The sequence below is a fragment of the Alligator mississippiensis genome, chromosome 2 (genome assembly GCF_030867095.1).
Source record: "Alligator mississippiensis isolate rAllMis1 chromosome 2, rAllMis1, whole genome shotgun sequence".
NCBI classification, from domain to species: Eukaryota; Metazoa; Chordata; order Crocodylia; family Alligatoridae; genus Alligator; species Alligator mississippiensis.
In genome coordinates, this window is record NC_081825.1 from 209,983,124 (window position 1) to 210,001,032 (window position 17,909).

A 17,909-nucleotide genomic window follows, 5' to 3' on the forward strand; every position below is an offset into this window, starting at 1 on the left:
TCCTGGAAATAGGGATACAACAGTAATGAGAGCACTAAAGTAACATGGTATTTATTCTGAACCGTGGGCTAGCTGAGCTTACTCCATGTGCCCAGGAACACAGAAAACATTTTGACTCAAGTAATTCCATTCTGAGAGCTGCCTGTGAACTGATTAGGAGAAAGTTAATATAGCTTATTATTTCCCATACCCTGAGTCTTTGTAGTAACCAAACCAATTCATAAAGTGCTTACAGGCAATTTCTCTGCTCCAGATCCCTTTAACAAATCTCTCACAAAACAAGACAGCAAAAATAATTCTGTATTTTTCCCTTCCCTTAAATCCATCTTTGATTAGCAGTATACAACCCATGCTACATCTCCAATTAAGAGACAGACACTAGCAGGGAAGATGAATGTGCTAAAGAGGTCAGGATGCTGGTTGTAGTTCACAAGTCATTCTCCCCAGGGCACTTAATCTAGTTTGGAATGATATGTGGGATATCAAAAATATTTTATGTCTCAGCCTGCTAGGGAAAAATGAGATTAAATGTGATGTCTATGTGGTACATGGTGTGGATATTATAGATTTGTATTTAATATAATGTATAGACAGGGTGACCATCCATCCTGTTTTTTCTCAGGATAATCCTGGATTTTGGAGACTGGTCCTGAATGGGGGGCATAGATTAAAATGAGTGTCCTGGGTGCAGGGTGCAGTCCAGTGGGGAAGGGAAGTGGCAGGTGTGGTGCCCCAGGAAGACAACCAGATGGCGTTGAGTCTACTCCATCTCCATATTTGCCTCTCCTGAAACACACCACTGAATTGAAAGGGAGGGAGGGGGGTGGTAGGGGGCAATGTCCCAGATGTCCCCTATTTCCAAATGGAATAGATGGTCACCCTATGTATAGCTCTGATCAAATAATCTTTAGGATTTTTAATATAATTTATTCCCAGATTTTTCTTCCCCAATGCATACTGTGGTTTCAGATTATTTTATCTCCAGAAGTATTTGCTTGCATTTTTTAAATGTGAAATACCATGACAATATTCAGTATTCAATATTCTTTCAAGAAATACATATATAAGTATAGGATTTAAACATATTCCATAGAAGATTTTTTTTCCATAAACCCAGAAATTTTCATTCCCATTAAAAAGTCAGTAGAAGTTTGACACTGTCTCCAATGTCTTTTAAGGTCCCACCCCCTTATTTTGTTTGTGACTTTCCTTTTTAATGCTGCAAAATTTAAAAAGGATTTTTCATACAAAAGCACATTAAGAGAACATTAACAAAGCACCTAAGGAAACAAAGAATCAACCCTCCAAAGAACTGTTTAAAAAGACACTGTAATAGGCCCTACCACTAAAGGCAGGTGTGGCACCTCCTGGCGGTCACTATAATCCTATTTGTTCTCCCTTCTGGTTAATCAGGGTACCTCCCTATGCTTATCTGCCATGTCTTTGATGTTACTTTAAAGTTGGGAGGCTGCCCAGTGACTTTTTCACTCTTCTGCTCTGTTTCTCTGGGCCCTCAGCCCTGCAGGATCAGCTCAGCTCACTGGGCTTGCACCTTAGAGGGCCCCCGCCCTCTAACAATCCTTTGTCAACTGCAGCAGCCTCCCCAGGTCCCCTCGGTGGTCTCCTTCACCCCCTTCAGCCACTTCCATGCTTCATGGCACAGAATGCAATGAGCAAAACTCCACCACAATTAATTTTGCAGATGGGGAAGGCTTTTAAAAAGCCCTTTCCAGGCTCCTACTTAGTCCTCCTGGCTTCAATCAGTTCCAGCCCTCCTGGGCCTATTCACAATGTCCTTCATCTCTATGTAAGGAGAAACTTCTGCTTGCACAGCCTGAGCCAGGCTCCAGTTCCAGCACTTCTTCCCTCAGCTATGAGCAGGATGCCCCTGCCTCCAGCTCTGCAAGGGTCAGACTGACCTCCTTCCTCTAGTTCAGGGCTTATATAGCCCTGATTCCTCCTCCTTCTGAACTGAGATCACCCAAATGGGTCATTATCTAATTAGCTGCCAATTGTTTCTTATTTTGGACTTTGCGGCTTTCTAACTTTATTGCCTAGCCCTACTGTCCATAACAGAGCTTGGTCCCTGTTACATGCAGTAGTTCCTGAGAGAAACTAACATGAAAGAAATTGCCAATTCAGTAAGATGTAAATCATTTTAAACATACAAGTGTTTTATTCATCTTAGGAATCTCCTTTGGTATCTCTCCAGGTCTCCATCTCTCCCTCATGCCCCACTCACCTCTTCACAAGCATTAAATGTGATGGCAAGAATCGAAAATAATGCATCACAGAAGAGATATGGTAACTTTTTGTTTTTTGTAAGTCTGTCGCGCACACACACAGCTGAACAAATTAAGCTCTGTATAAGCAGGTGCAACGCTGAACAAAGTTCTCAGCAGCCCCACCTATCATTAATCTAGGAAAGAGAGACTGTACATAAGCATCTTAAACCATCATCTTTATTTCTCACATTAAAGTTAATGGACATGTATTCAGAAGCAATTATAAAACTCTGTTTATGTTAATTTGCATAGATCCATTAAAAGTAACTGTTTCAGAATTATCCAAGTTTTGTGTAAAGTTGTGATTATTTATATAAACCCTACATGTTGTTTTTGGTAATAGTTTCTACTTGGACTAATTCAGAGCCTTAATCAGGAATGACAGGAACTCCTTCCATGCATGACTGCTTACCAAAGGATCTGAAAAAGGTGAGAATTTGTGGGTTTGTGGTGATCTATGATGGGAATTAATTTTACCACTATTTAATTCTGCTCCCAAGTCATTATTTTTAAAGTTAAATTTTTAAAATGTGCCATTAAGGTCAGATCCTGCACAACTGAAGACAATAGGAATTATAGACTAAACATAAAAACAGGGCCCAAAGGAGCTTCAGAAAGTCAAACATGTCCAACCTGCTGTTCAAGGCAGGATCAGACCAGATTAAATAATCTCAGACAAATGTTTATCTAACTTGCTTTTAAAAACCTTCATTGATAACAACTCTACAACTTGTCCAAGCAACGTGTTCCAGTGCTTAGCCACTCTCATAGTTTGACTATCTGGAAAAACTTTATAACTAAATTATCCCTCTTGAAATGTAGATCTTCTTGTCCTTGTCCACGTGTTAATAGTAGAGTCAATCACCAATCTCTATATAAATACCATTCTGGTAGTTGAAGACTGCTAACAAATTCCTCTCAGTCTTCTCTTTTCAATAGTAAACAATTCCACTTCTTTCAACTTTTCCTCATACATTATTTTTCCAATACCTTTTGCTGCATGCCCAGTTTCTCCATGTCTTTCTTAAAGTGCAATGCCATAAAATACTCCTGGTGAGGCCTTATCAGTGCTGACTAGAGTGGAAGAAGAATCACTTTCCTTGACTTGCAGATGGCATTCCTTGCCACTTTTACATGTGCTCCAGCAGGGGTGTGGGGGGCTGCTTGAATTAGAGCAGCTTCAAGAGTTGCTCTAATTAAAGAGCCTGAGGCATCTCATGTATCAGCTTCCCCATGCTTCAAAATGGTGGCAGGGGCACTTTATCTAAAACTTGTTGAATGAGTTTTAGTTAAAGTACCCCCCCTCTCTCATTTTGAGGCACAGGGACACTGATACATGAGATGCGGAGGCACGCTAATTAGTACACTCCAGCAGACCTGATTGAGGCTGCTCCCATGCACTGTAATTACAACATATCGGCTCAGTCTCTTGGAACATGTACAGGCACCTCCTGTTTTTATAGCTTGCTGCTATTGGCTTGTTTTGCAACTACAGTGAACCATAGTATGAGTCAGAGTACTATAACTCCTACATATTTTTATGCAGAACTTAAGCCTGGTCTAGAGCTATCCAAGTTCAGTGCCACTGGGGGATGTACACTGTATGGGTGGCCCCCCCAGGATTCTCCTCCCTGAGCAGTTCTGGCAGTGGTATACAGCTCTCCCAGATGCCTTTGCCCCTTCACACAGACAACACCCTGTCTCCGACTGTGTGGTCTCCTCCATCTCCTTATTGTATGGGCAGCGTTTGACCCCTTGCCAGGGCTCCCCCACCAGGCAGCAGTGGGAGAGGTGGCTGCAGGGGCTTGTGAGCTGCCAGTTGAATAGCTGTTGCTTAGCCAGTTCCACTCCAGTTTATTTGGGAATTTGATTATTCCATCAGAAGTGGAGAACTTTTCACTTTTCCTTGCTGAAATTTAATTAAATTTCAGACCACTTTTCCAGTTGATCAAGGTCATTCTGAATCTTAATTCTATTGTCCAAAGTGTCTACAGCCCCACCCAGCTTGGTATCATCTAGAAATTTGTGCATACAAGTTTTATTGTCTACATATAGTGAAAACCAAAAGCAGGGAAAACAGATCTAAAATGTACTGGCACTTTGCCTGAACCATTTCTTCTAACGCTCCAATATAGGGAATGAACTTGACAGTTCAGAAAACTTACCATTCTTCTCAAATTAAAACTCTTTGGACATTAGGCAACTCCTTTATAAAAATGCGCACACACACTATTCTGGCATGTTTTAATGCAAATTCATCTTGCCATATATTAAAAAACAAATCTTGAAAAGTAACATTATAGATCTCTGAAATGATTTAGGACAATACTGCATATATTTAAACATTTTCTACTTTTACATTCCCTTCAGTTGTATAATCAGGCCCATCCTCCAAGTCATTCATGATTTAAAGAGTACCAGACCCACAACAGGCCCCTAGGAGCCCAACTTAATGTCTCCTCCCTATTGGACACAGGGTCTGTAAGCACAATGATCTGACCAATTGCATCCTCCTTACAATATATTCATCTAGGCTATATTTCCTTAGCTCACTAGTAGAAAAAAATCATGACGGACAGTGTTGAAAGCCTTCCTAAGTTCAACTTTAAATAAATAAAATCATTTTCACAATATGCTATTTTAGGTCAAGGCATAACAGTGAGCATAAGATTCTGTTATCCTGGTAGCAGTATTTAATACTTCAGGTGTTTAACCTTTAAGCCACAAGTAATAGGGGAGGAAAGATATGTACATAAAAAAATTAGAAAGACTCCAGAATAAATCACACAACTACAAGGGTTTTTCAGGACAGCTTGGAGGGTGCCTGTTACAGTGCAACTAAAGTGAATATAAAAGCAGAAAACATTTAAAATATATAGAATTTTGCCCCAATAATTTCAGAGCTCTATAGTGCTGGTGTCCAAAGAGTTTTAATTCAATTAAAGCATCAATTACTTTGATTTAATTACAGCATACTTTAGAATCAACTAAACATATGTCAATTCTGTAGGCAAGTCAGAAACAGACAACAAAGCAAAACATTCCTAGCAGGATTATTGTTTGCGCATTCCTTCACTCTTCAAATGAAGCAAAGCACTAATGCCCAAGTGATTACTACCACTGCAAACTATGCCTGGCTAAACATCAACTCCTGTTCAACACATTTTTAAATGATTAGAAGTGACCAGGATATCTTTATTTCACTTCATCCTAGTGAGGTCTTGCAACCTCTGTTTTCTAACAAACTGTCAGATGAGGGGAGTTAATTCAAATGCCCAATGGTAAGGGAAACTCTGACATAGAACAGTACTGACAATATTTCTTCCATCTGTAAGCGTGTTCTAATCTATTTACAAAGAACTAGGGTTGAAATTCAGCTACTTCCATTTGGACAGCATCAGACAGCCAGTGCACAGCAAACTGCACAACCCTGATAGGGAAAGAAAATATGGTAAAATAACAGGAAAGTCATAGAGAAGTAGGGCTGGAAGGGTCCTCCAGAGATCATCTATTCCAACCGCGTGCCTGAGTGCCCAAGCCAGGATCATCCTTGCCCAAACCATCTCATACAGCCATAATCTAAACTCTATGTAAGACTACCCTCAACTCTGACACAATATAAACCTAATACCCTAATCTGCCACAGGTAATGTAGGGAAACCACGGCAGTCAACGTCCTGCTTGCTTCTATAAAATGTTGACAATATATGCTCAAGAGATCCTGGATAGAGAGTCACGCCCCCACTACAGAGGAAGGCAAAATCACCTATAGTCCACACCTATCTGATCTGACTCCACATATGGTGATCGGACCCTGAGCAGAACAGCAAGACCCTCTTGTCAGGAACCTGCAGTTTTGCTCCTAGCAGAAGAATCGGCACACCCCAGTTGAAGTTCCCAGCCTTAGATGTAGCCAACATTCAGTGCCTCTGGGCAGATTGGAAAACCACCTGATCCATATAGCAGAAAAAAAAGGTGGGGAGGGGGGAAGGGGAACAACCAGTAAAACCCATGGGAAATACCCATGGTAGAAAATAGGTTTTAGCTACACCTAGATCATGCCTAACCAGTGGCTGTCCAACCTCTTCTTCAACACCTCCAGTGATGGAGAGTCCACAGCTTTCCTAAGCAGTCTATTCCATTGCCTCTCTACTCTCACAACGAAGAAGTTTTTGGATATCCAGTCTAAATTTACTTTGCTGAAACTTCAAGCCATTGGTCCACATTCTGCTCTCTGCAGCAAGAGGGAAAAGGTGCTTTCTCTTTTCTTTATGGCAGTCCTTCAAATATTTGATGACTGCTATCATGTTCTTTCTTAAGCACCTTTTCCACAAGCTGAACATGTCTAGATCCTTCGGCTTCAGCTCATATGACTTGCTTTCCAAGCCCTTGATCATCTTTCTTGCCCGCCTCTGGACCCTCTCTAGCTTCTCTATGTCCTTTTTAAAATGTGGAGCCCAGAGCTGCATGCAGTAGTCCAGATGAGGCCTAACAAGTGCCAAGTAGAGAGGCACTATCACCTCCCATGTCTTGCATCTAATGCTTCTATTGATGCAGCCCAAAACCACAGTGGCATTTTGTGCAGCTGCATCACACTGCAGACTCAGGTCTACCAAGCCTCCCAAGTCCTTTTTCATAGAGATGCCATCCAGCCAGTTGTCACCCATTTTGTATTTGTGTTTTTGATTATTCCTTCTGAGATGTAGCAGCTTGCATTTGTCCACTTTGAACTTTATCCTGTTACCTCTGGCCCAACTTTCCAAAACTGTTGAGATCCTTCTGAATTGTGCTCTCATCCTCCAACTTATTTACAATCCTTCCCAACTGAACAGCACTGGGCCTAGGACAGACCCCTGTAGGACTCCATTTGAAACCTCCTGCCATTCTGGTACAGACCCACTAATAATTATACTTTGCTTACATCTATTAAGCCAGTCATCTATCCACCTTGAAGTAGTTTTATCCAGCCCACATTTCTCCAATTTGTTTATCAGAAGGTCATGTAGGACCTTGTCAAAATCCTTGCTGAAGTCCAGATACACTATATCCACAGTATTTTCTTCATCCACCTAAGTAGTTACTTTGACAAAGAAGATCAGGTTTGTCTGATATGGTTTGGTTTTCATAAATCCATGCTGGCTGTTTGTGATGAACCTTTCTTCCTCCATTGGTCCTTTTCCAGTCCTCTGGTACCTGTCCCATGATTTCATCAAGATCATTGCCAAGGGCTCCAAGATATCCTCTGCCAGGTCCTTCAGGACCCTGGAATGAATCTCATCTGGTCCTGCTGACTTGAATTCATTCAGACCCAATAAAAGCTCTGTGGCCATCTCTTGTTATTTCCTTTTTCAGGTTGTCCCCTTTGTTATCCATATAATCCCTATTAGGTGCCTGGCAGCTTAATTTTTTGTGAAGACTGAGGAAAAATAACTGTTGAGTAGCCCTGCCTTCTTTGTACCTTTGGTTAGGAACTCCCCCTGGCTTGTTAACAGAGGACCCAAGGACTTGTTCCTTGGTCCTTCCTTTCTGGCCAACTTACTTATAGAACTTCTTGTTATCCTTAACCTCCTTTGCCAGGGGCAGCATATTCTTTATCTTTGACTTCCTAATTCTGTCCCTGCAGGTTCTTGCTATTTCCTGGTACATCTCCTTAGTTAGCTGCCCTTTCTTCCACTGTCTGTATGCTTTCCTTTTGTATATGAGACATTTTAGAAGCTTCTTGTGTAGTCACATCAGTCTCTTGCCATTCCTGGGCTTCCACTGAGTTGGGACAGTTTCTTGTTGGGTTTCCAATACTATGCCCCTTAAAAGCTCCCAGCTGTCCTGGGTGTCTTTATCTTTCAATCTATCCTCCCATGATACAATGCCTATCAGCTCCTTGAGCCAGATGAAATACAGCTTTTTTAAATCTAGTGCCCTCATTTTGCTGCTCATGCTTTCCCTGCCTTGGGATCTGGAATTCTAGCATATCATGATCACTTCCTCCCAAGTCACCCATCACCTTCACATCCTCCACCAGTTCTTCCCTGTTGGTCAGGAATAGATCCAAGATAGATGATCCCCTAATTGTACTGTCCACTTTCTGGAGGAGAAGATTGCCCCCCACACTAATTAGGAACTGGCTGGACATTTTATGTTTGGATGCATTGTTCTTCCAGCAGATGTATGGATAACTGAAGTCTCACACCAGTACCATGCCATAGTTTTTGGATAGATCTGTCACCTGCTTGATGAGTGCCTCATCCACCTCCTCTTCCTGATTAGGTGGGCTATAATAAATCGACAACATCGTATCAGTACTGTCTCTTCCATCTTCATCTTCACCTAAATGCATTCTGCTTTGCCCATGTGTTCCTCCTAAACCAAGGAAGAAGTGTATGTATTTTTGACATACAGGGCAACACCACCACATTTTCTCCCAACCCTGCCCTTCTGAAAAAATGTAACCCTTGATGTATCCATTCCAGTCATAAGAGCTGTGCCATAAGGTCTTGGTAATTCCAATCAAATTGTAGTTCTTTTCACAGGCTGTAGCTTCCAACTCACCTTGTTTATGTCTCATACATCTCACATTGTTATATATGCATTGGATGTTTTTTGCATCTTGACCTCCTCACTTCCTTTTTATGCCACTTGTTGCAGTCCCATAGCTCTTTGGCCCTTTCCCAGAGTTGAATTGCTTCTTTCAGTCCTTTCCCCTTTGGACTGCATGTTCTGTTGCTGGAGGATTTTGATCGCCTTCTCCCATGAAACTTAGTTTAAAGTTCTCCTTACTATGTTGGCCAGATAATGTCCAAAGATGCTCTTTCCCAGTCTCATAAAATGGATCCTATCTCTTGATAGAAGCCCTCCACCCAAGAATATCCACCCACTGTTGAAAAAGCCAAAGCTTTCATGTTGACACCACCATCTCATTGACTCATCCATTTTCAGGTTACAGCGGTCTTTGCCTGGACCTCTGCCTTCCATGGGAAGGATCCATGAGAATGCCATCCAAGCTTCAAGCTCCTTAATCCTTCTGCCAAGAACCACATAGTCACTTCTGCTCTGGTCAGTGTCATTCCTGACAGTATCATTGTTGCCTACGTGGACAAGCAGGAAGAGGTATTAGTCTAAAGGACAGCTATCCTTTGGCAGACTCTCTGTGACATCCTGAATTTGGGCTCCAGACAGACAGTACACCTCCTAAGCCCCCAAATCTGAGTGATAAATTGGTGCCTCTGTCCCCTGCAGAAGGGAGTCACCAACCACTCTCGCTCTTCTCTTCCTTCTTGGTGCAGTGGTCCTGGAGCCCCTGTCCTTGGAGCCTTGCACTTCCTGCTCTCTAGGCTGCTGACTCCTCGGCCTCATACCTGCAGATGTCTTCTCCTCTGTCTCTTCCTCAGCAGTTCCACTGCAGAATGTTTGAAAGTGGTTCCTGACTTTAATCCACTCCTTGACAATTATGGGGACCTTCCTTCTTCAAGTAGTCACATGCTGCTACTTCTCCTCATTACCCTTTGGCCCCTCCAGTACCAGCTTCTCATAACTCTTGTCCAAGTAATATTCCTGGTCCCAGATGCAATGCAGCATGGATACCCATGAGTCCAATCTGTGAATCTTTTTCTCCAGGGCAGACATTAGCTTACACTTTGTACAGATAAAGTGCTTATGACCCCCTGGGAGGAATATAAACATGGCACATCCCACGCAGATCACAATATCTGACCCAGCCTCCATTTGTGCCTCCTTTGCCCCCTGGAGCACACCTGCGCTTGTCTAGAGTACTGCCTCAGTCCAGTTTCCCACTGTCGTGGAGAAGCTATAGTGCTGCTTTCTGTTACTCCAGGTGGCACAGGAAGTTACTGGCTGTGACACATCCCTGGCATTAGGGAGGGAACAAATGGGACAGAAAGTGAAATGGGACAGAAAAAGAGGACAACAAAACAATTCCATGGAATGTCATGAGATTTGCAGTGGCTTTCAATGTAGCCAGCACCTTACCTTACTCAGTAAACAGAAAAAAAAAAAATTCACACACACTGGGCATGTCTACACAAGACACTGACTGTGCAGTAGCCTGATATTACTGCACAATAGTGTCAAATGGCAAAAATGGTGACATGATGCTACTGCTCAATAGTATCACAAAGAAGGTGTTCACTGGTACTACTACACAGTAACTTAGGTTACTGTGCAGTAGCATCTTGTGCAGATACAGCCAGCAAATTGCTGCTTGCCAGTTTAATATAATTCATACCGCTCTGCCATGCCTTCCATCTATAGCAAGAGTTAACCTTACTGAGAAATTAACTGGTAATTCCACAGACTCAGGCCACATACAGACATTCTTGGGATATAGTGTATGTTTGGGCAGTTTTAAGCAGTGTGACTGTAGATCATATTCCAGCTATGCAAACATTTGCCAGTGTGGGGAGCCTGATTTAAGTAAGTTAAGGTGGGATAGGGGTGGGTGGGATTGGGGGGGTATTGGGTCCAGGAGGAAATCAAGGGGACTGTAGGAGGCTAGCTGGTTGGGGGAGGGGGGGCAGTGTTTATAGATTAATAGATTTTAAGGGCTGGAAGGGACCTTGCCAGATCATTGGGTCCAGCCCTCCTGCACTAGGCAAGAAAGACAACTGGGGTCAGGTGACCCCAGCGAGGTGACTGTCCAGTCTCCCCTTGAAGATTTCCAGGGTTGGTGATTGCATCACCTCTGGAGGGAGCCTATTCCACAGTCTGGATACCCTAACTGTGAAGAAGTTTTTCCTAGTGTTAAGCCTGAAATGGTCTTCCAGGAGTTTCCGGCCATTACTCCTGGTTTTCCCCAAGGTGCCCTGGTGAACAGTTGTTCACCGAGCCCCTGATGTATTCCCCTGATGTAGCAATATGCTACTACCAAGTCTTCTCTCAGTCGTCTTTTTTAGGCTGAAGAGTCCCAGGTCCCTCAGCTTTTCCTTGTATGGCTTGCGTTGCAAGTCTCTGATCATACGGGTGACTCTTCTCTGGACTCTCTCAAGTGATTACCACATCCTTGTTGAAGTATGGTGCCCAGAACCGGACACAGTACTCCACCTCCAGTCTCACCAATGCTGAGTAAAGCAGAAGAATAATTTCCTTGGTTTTACTTGAGATGCATTGATTCATACCAGAGTATTATTTTTCCTGCTGGCTACAGCATCTCACTGACAGCTCATATGCATACTATGGTCTATTATTACCCGTAGGTCCCTTTCAGTCATGGTTTTACCATATTACCAGTTTGCCACCACCAAGTCTGTAGGTATGTTGGTAATTGTTCATCCCCAGGTGGAGCACTTTACATTTCTTGTTGTTGAACTTCATCTGGTTCTGATCTGCCCAATTTGCAAACCTGTATCTGCAGCCTCTCTGAGCATGACCATGCTTCCCCATACCTTGGTGTCATTCATGAACTTGGCCAGTGAGCTCTTCACCCCCTTATCCAAATCAATGATAAAGATGATGAAAAGAACTAGACGAAGAACTGACCCTTGAAGGACACCACTGTCCACTTCTCACCAGGATGACAGAGGTATGTTCATTAGAACTTTATGGGTCCTACCCCAAAGACAGCTTCCTAACCATCTAACTCTAACTGTTGCACACTTAAGCCTGCAATCCTCCAATTTTCCCATGAGAATATCATGGGATAGCAGATCAAAGGCCTTTTGGAAGTCAAGGTTGATGTGATCAGGGTTGTTACCAGGATTGGTTTTGGGGGGGGGGGGGGGGTTGGCAGGTGTGCAGGTTAGAAGGGGAGGATGTTGTCTCTCCAGGGGTGAGGGGATTGAAGGGCTAAAGATAGCTCCATTAAGGTGGCAGAGCAGGAGAGTGAAGGAAAAGTGCAGACTGGGGCCTGGGATGAGTGGCTGGGCTTTCCTAGCCTGAGGGCTGTACTAAAGACATACACGTATTCCCAGGACCCAATTTAAAATTACACAGCCCACTTTAAGCCATGTAATCATAGATCAACTCCTATGTGTACACATGTTTGATGGTGCTGGAAGTCTGGATAGAAACCCAATCTAAGTCAGGGGCTGTATGAGGCCGGGGGGGAAGAAAGTTAGCAGATCCATGGGGCGGGGGTATGTCTGTGAGGGGGAGGTTGTCCATCTGTAGGATGTGCTGCACAAAAGTTTGAGTTATATTGGGCACAGGTTAGACCTACATAGTTCACCTCCTAGCTGAACTAAGGTTAGGTCAGGCCAGCCATTGCCTGATCTAACCTTACTGAATACCTGTACTATTCAGCACTTACATCAAGCTAATCCTAGTTAGGCTTATCTAAGCACAAGATCTCCAAGCGAGTGAAATAGGTTAGATGAGGTAGTCATTTTTTGCCTAATCAAACCTCCTATAGTTCAGCACTTAGGTCAATTTAGCCCTAGTTAGATCAATCTAAGTACAACATCTGTATGTACCCTATGATTACAGGACTTCAGGCATAGACTATTACATTTTCCTTTGCAACATATAAACATAACTTTAGTAAGGCCATGAACAAGGTGTTCATGAGCAAAAGGCAAATAACAGTTTAGGATTGCTGCTGTGTAGGGATTTTATCAGTACCTATAAACGAGAATTCTGCACTCACTGTTTCTTATAAAATGTTTCTTCAGTTTATAAAGATACTTAATACCTTGGGAGATGTATTCATTTTGACAAATATATTTTAACATATTAATTTCAAATGCAAATTAAGTTCCCATATTTAAAGCTAGTTATAGCTATAACTATAACTATAATATAGATATATAGAAAATATCATTTTTTCTATTTAATTTTCTTTTGATGAAGATCCTTATGTAATTATAAAAAAGAACAGAAATGCAGCAAACCCTTTATTGTAAATATGAATATGCTATAGTTTCCCTCCATAGCTCTGCTACATGGTAAATTGACCAGCCTATTTGATTATTATTTGCTGAATCATTTAAGTCTAGAAGGGACAAGGTAAAGTTAGTTGCTTTAAAATCAAGGTTCAGATTTAAAATGGGTATAACTGTAAAATTCAGTAAAGATGCACTCAGGTGGGAACTAAAATTGACTGCATCTTTAAAACGTTTATCTTTTTGGGTAGATTAACTTAATACCAGGCATTATGTTGCATGAGAAAATCCCTTTAAAAGACTGACCTTGTTATTTGCTAAGTGTTTGACAGTTTAAAGAAATCTGGGAGATTTTGCAGTTCTGTGTGCAATGGCATATTATTCTACTGAAGCAGTGACCATTCTGACTAGAAATGAATGGACTAAGACTCAAACTGTTTTCAATGGGAATACTGCATCCTTAAAAGCGGACAAACTCTTCATTATTTGATGTATTAGAAACAAACATTAAAAATATATATTTTAAAATTATTCTTATAATTCAGTAGCTTGTCAGTAGTAAAGTAAAGGTCATTACATAGTAGATAAAGTATAATATATACCTCTCTTTCTAACATTAAACCTTCTGCCCTCAGGTTTTTCTCAAAAGTGCTCCTTTTTTCAATTTGTAGACTTGATTTTTTATAGACTAAGATGTAATCAATTCGCTTTTTACCATCTTTGAAGAAGAGACCTGATGATGCTATGGCATTCATTTCATTCTGAAAAACAAACAAGCAAAATTGGTTACAGATATAGTCACATGTTAAGAAAAAACAAAACAAGCTCAATGTTTATTTCTGCCCAACAATCCTCCCTGTCCCATCTTCTACAGATGTTACAACTTAGAAGAAAATATTCAAAACTTGCAGCGAGTTGACTCGTGCACTTATCTGCTGGAGTTTGCTGAGAACCTGAAACAATAGTTTTGGAGGTATGAACTGCCTCATTCATTCAAATGAACACTACCTCAGACACAAATGAGGATGCTTTAAATATCAGCACGTCCTTCTGAGGAAAGAACAAATGATTTTGAACAAACCAAACAATTTTCAAAAAGAGTTCTAATTCCATCAGTCCACTGAAAGAGCAAGAGGTATTAGTAGGGTTCCCACCTTGTCAAAATGGAAAGGCAGGTTACATACCCACTTCTCCCTCTCCCCCTCTCTCCACCGGCATGGTGGGAGAAGAGTCAAGCAGAGCAGGGGTGGATGAGGGATGCCCTTTGTGGGCTCAAGGCTCCCCACCCTGCTGCCTCACTCCTGGAAGGCCTGCACTGGCCTCATGCCTTCTGCTTGCCTGGCAGCAGTGAGTGCACAGCTCCACATCACTGCTGTTGTCCCTGCTGCTGCTGGGTAGGCAGGGGGTGCCTCAACATGATAGCATGGCCAGCATGGGACTCCCAGGGGGAGGGAAGCAGGGTGGGGAGCCCTAAGCCCACAGTGGGCAGCCCACATCCACCCCTGAGCACAAATCTGAGGAGGCACACATCTCCCCATGCCCGTTCCCCCACCAGGGGGTGCATGGAGCAGCAAGGAGTCAACCCTCATGCCATCCTCTGGATGAGCTGCTCATGGCTACATCCTGCTCCACAGCCTGGCCCCAGGCCCCATGCACTGCTCTGGCTGGGCAGTGCCCCCACTCTCCCTCCTTCACTGTGGGGGCCTCAATCTGCCCCTGATAGACATACTTGCAGGGAGCTGCTCTCCATGCTGCCCGGCTGTACTCCTGGCCATGGGCATGTGGGTGGGTGCATGCCTGCACATAGCACCCCCTGCATCCCGCTCCTGGCAGCCGAAAGGAGCCCCTTGCAGGCTGGAATGCTGCCAGCCTTCAAGGGGACACCTGCCATTTCCTGATCCCTACAGGAAATTGAGAATTCAGGACAGATGCTGTCCCAGAGCCATGCAGCTCAAGACTGGGACTTGAGGTTACAATTCTGGGACTGTCCTGCCCAACTAGGGACAAGTGATCACCCTAGGTATCAGAGCAACATGTTTCAGGATTGCCTATGACCAAAAACCTACTTGTGATTGTTATAGATACGTTCAGGGAATTAAGTTATTTTAGATTTTTCATTATAGGAATAGAAATACCTAGGACTTCTCTGTCTCAATTTTCCATTTTGATAATTAGAAATATCATTAGAATACACAGGAAACTGCAAGAAGCTTTTTGAACCATTTGATAAGCTTTCTTTATGCTTTATATTATCAACTTAAATATTAAATCTCTGAAGATCCATTTACAGGGTGTAATAGGTTGGGATATTTTTAGGTTTTTTTTTTTAATAAAAGTCTCAAAGAAGTACAAAAGCAGCAAACTGACCGAAGAAAGAGAAAAGGAAACGTAAAGATTTAAGGCTTATATGTTTTCTTGAAATATTTTTTCTCCTCAGCTTTAAAGTTTAAAAGTATTTTCCAGGTTATGTAGCCCTCATCATCTGTAAAAAACTAATGCCCATAGTAATATAAAATACATTATATTTTTAATTTCTATAAAGTACTGTATAAAGGGTACATTTATACAGGTATTATGTACTGTATAAAGGGATAAAGATATAGGGTATGTGAAGACATTCACTGAACCTGGTCTACAATCACACTGCTTACTTTAAACCATGTGATCATAGATTGGGTGTGGCTTGTGCACACAGTAGCAAGTGCTGGGGGCTGCACTGGGAACCCAGTATAAGTAAGTCAAGGTGGGGGAGGGAGGAGGAGGGCCAGGTGGAAGTCTGGGGTGGGGCTAGTAGGTTCATAGGGGAGGAGCATTGGCAGATTGGAGGAAGTGTTTTCTGTGGTGGAGGGAGGGTTGGGGGTGCTAAAAATAGTCTACACAGGGTGGTGGGAGTGGGAAGAACACAGCCCCAGGCCTGGGGAATGTGGCTGGGCTTTCCCATAGATTCATAAATTGTAGAGTCAGAAGGGAGCACAATTGATTATTGTGTCTGACCCCCTGCCCCTGGCAGGAAAGAGGACCAAGGTCAGATGACCCCAGCCAGGTGACTATCAAGCCTCCTCTTGAAGACCTCCAAGTTAGGTGATAGTAATACCTCTCTTGGAAGCCCAATCCAGATTCTGGCCACCCTTATTCTAAAAAATGTCTTCCTAATGTCTAACCTAAATCTACTCTCCACTAGTTTGCACCAATTATTCCTAGTTACTCCCTGGGGTGCTCTGGTAAATAGCGCATCACCAATTCCCTGTTGTCTTCCCTTGATAAACTTATAGGCTGCTACAAGATTTTCCCTCAGATGTCTCTTGTGAAGGCTGAAGAGATCCAGATCTCTCAACCTCCCCTTGTAGGGTCTTTCATGGAGGCCACTAATCATGCAAGTAGCCCTCCTCTGAACCCTTTCCAGATTCTCCATGTTCTTTCTCAGGCCCAGGGCCCCACTCCAAATGCATATAGGGGTTGTCTAGGTCAGGCTAACCCATTCCTGATCTAAGTTAGTTCACCTCCTCAAGTGAACTAATGGGGATTGGGCGCACCAGTTTTTGACCAATTCATTGGCGATGCATAGGAGATGCACACGGATGCATGTGAGCCCCCTGAGCTTTGCAGTACACCCACTGCAAAAAGGTGCCTTTGACACTGCCAGCAGCACCTGTGGGTGGTCACTGCTCACCACACCCCTCCTCACTATCAACATCATTGGCGGTGTCTGCAGGTGGTCCCCAATCACCGCTGGCCACCGCCGACACTACCAGTGGCATCTGCAGGTGGTTGCCAACTGCCATCTGGCACTTGCCCCCGCTCCCCTGCCAACAGCATTGTGGCTGCCTGCAGGAGCTCACAGCTCACCGCCACCATGCTTCCACCACCAACAGCTCTGTCACCACCTGTGGGAGCTTGCCATGCTCCCTGAGCCTCCGGGGGGACGCAGAGTTCATGGCCCTATTTAACCTCCCTGAATATCTGCAGAGATTGGTGCTTAGGTTGACCTAACCCTAGTTAGGCCAATCTAAATGTAACATCTGCTTGTACCCTTATTGTTTAAAAGCAGGAAAATAGAACTAGGAGACCTGAAATGTGCTGCAGTTTACCCCGCTGAAGATTCAGTACCAAAAATTATTTTTTAAACTTCCATATATTGCATACAATAAACACTATGAGTTTCATGAAAAACCATCCACTTGAGATATCATCCATCATTTAACTACAGATCCTTATCAGCTGTAATATACAGTGGCTTAAAGCCTTTCCAAACTAACTGTTATACATAATGGCTGCAGAATTTCTTGTCTAAAAATAACTGCCATAGAAAGATTCATAGTTTCATAGTAGCTAGGGTCAGGAGGGACCCGAACAGATAATCTAGCCTGACCCCCTGCCACAGGCAGGAATGAATGCTGGGTTCACAAGACCCCAGACAGGTAATGGTCCAACCTCCTCTTGAATTTGCCCAAGGTAGGGGCGAGGACCACTTCCCTGGGAAGCTGGATTTTCCAGATTTTGGCCACCCTAACTGTAAAATATTGCCTTATGATCTCTAACCTAAACCATAGTTCCTTGTCACCCCAGGTGGTGCTGGGGAGAAAAGGGCTCTACCTATTTCCTGTTGGTCTCCCCTGATGAGTTTGTAGGCAGCCACCAGGTCCCCGCTCAGCCTCCTCTTGCTGAGGCTGAACAGGTTCAGGTCTCTTAGTCTCTCCTCACAGGGCCTGTCCTGCTGCCTTCTCACCAAGTGGGTGGCCCTACTCTGAACCCTCTCCAGGCTGGCCACATCCCTTTTGAAGTGCAGCGCCCAGTA

At 43.2% G+C, this 17,909-nt stretch overlaps 1 protein-coding gene across 2 annotated transcripts in view; it reads right to left on the minus strand.

Annotated features, from left to right (window-relative positions):
- Window positions 1-17,909, minus strand: part of ANO3 (anoctamin 3) — a 488,615-nt gene that overhangs the window by 105,318 nt on the left and 365,388 nt on the right. For both annotated transcript variants that reach the window (XM_019477060.2, XM_014602446.3), the window contains exon 5: window positions 13,717-13,875. In XM_019477060.2, coding sequence (XP_019332605.1) covers window positions 13,717-13,875 — 159 coding nt within the window. The remainder of the gene's footprint in view (window positions 1-13,716; window positions 13,876-17,909) is intronic.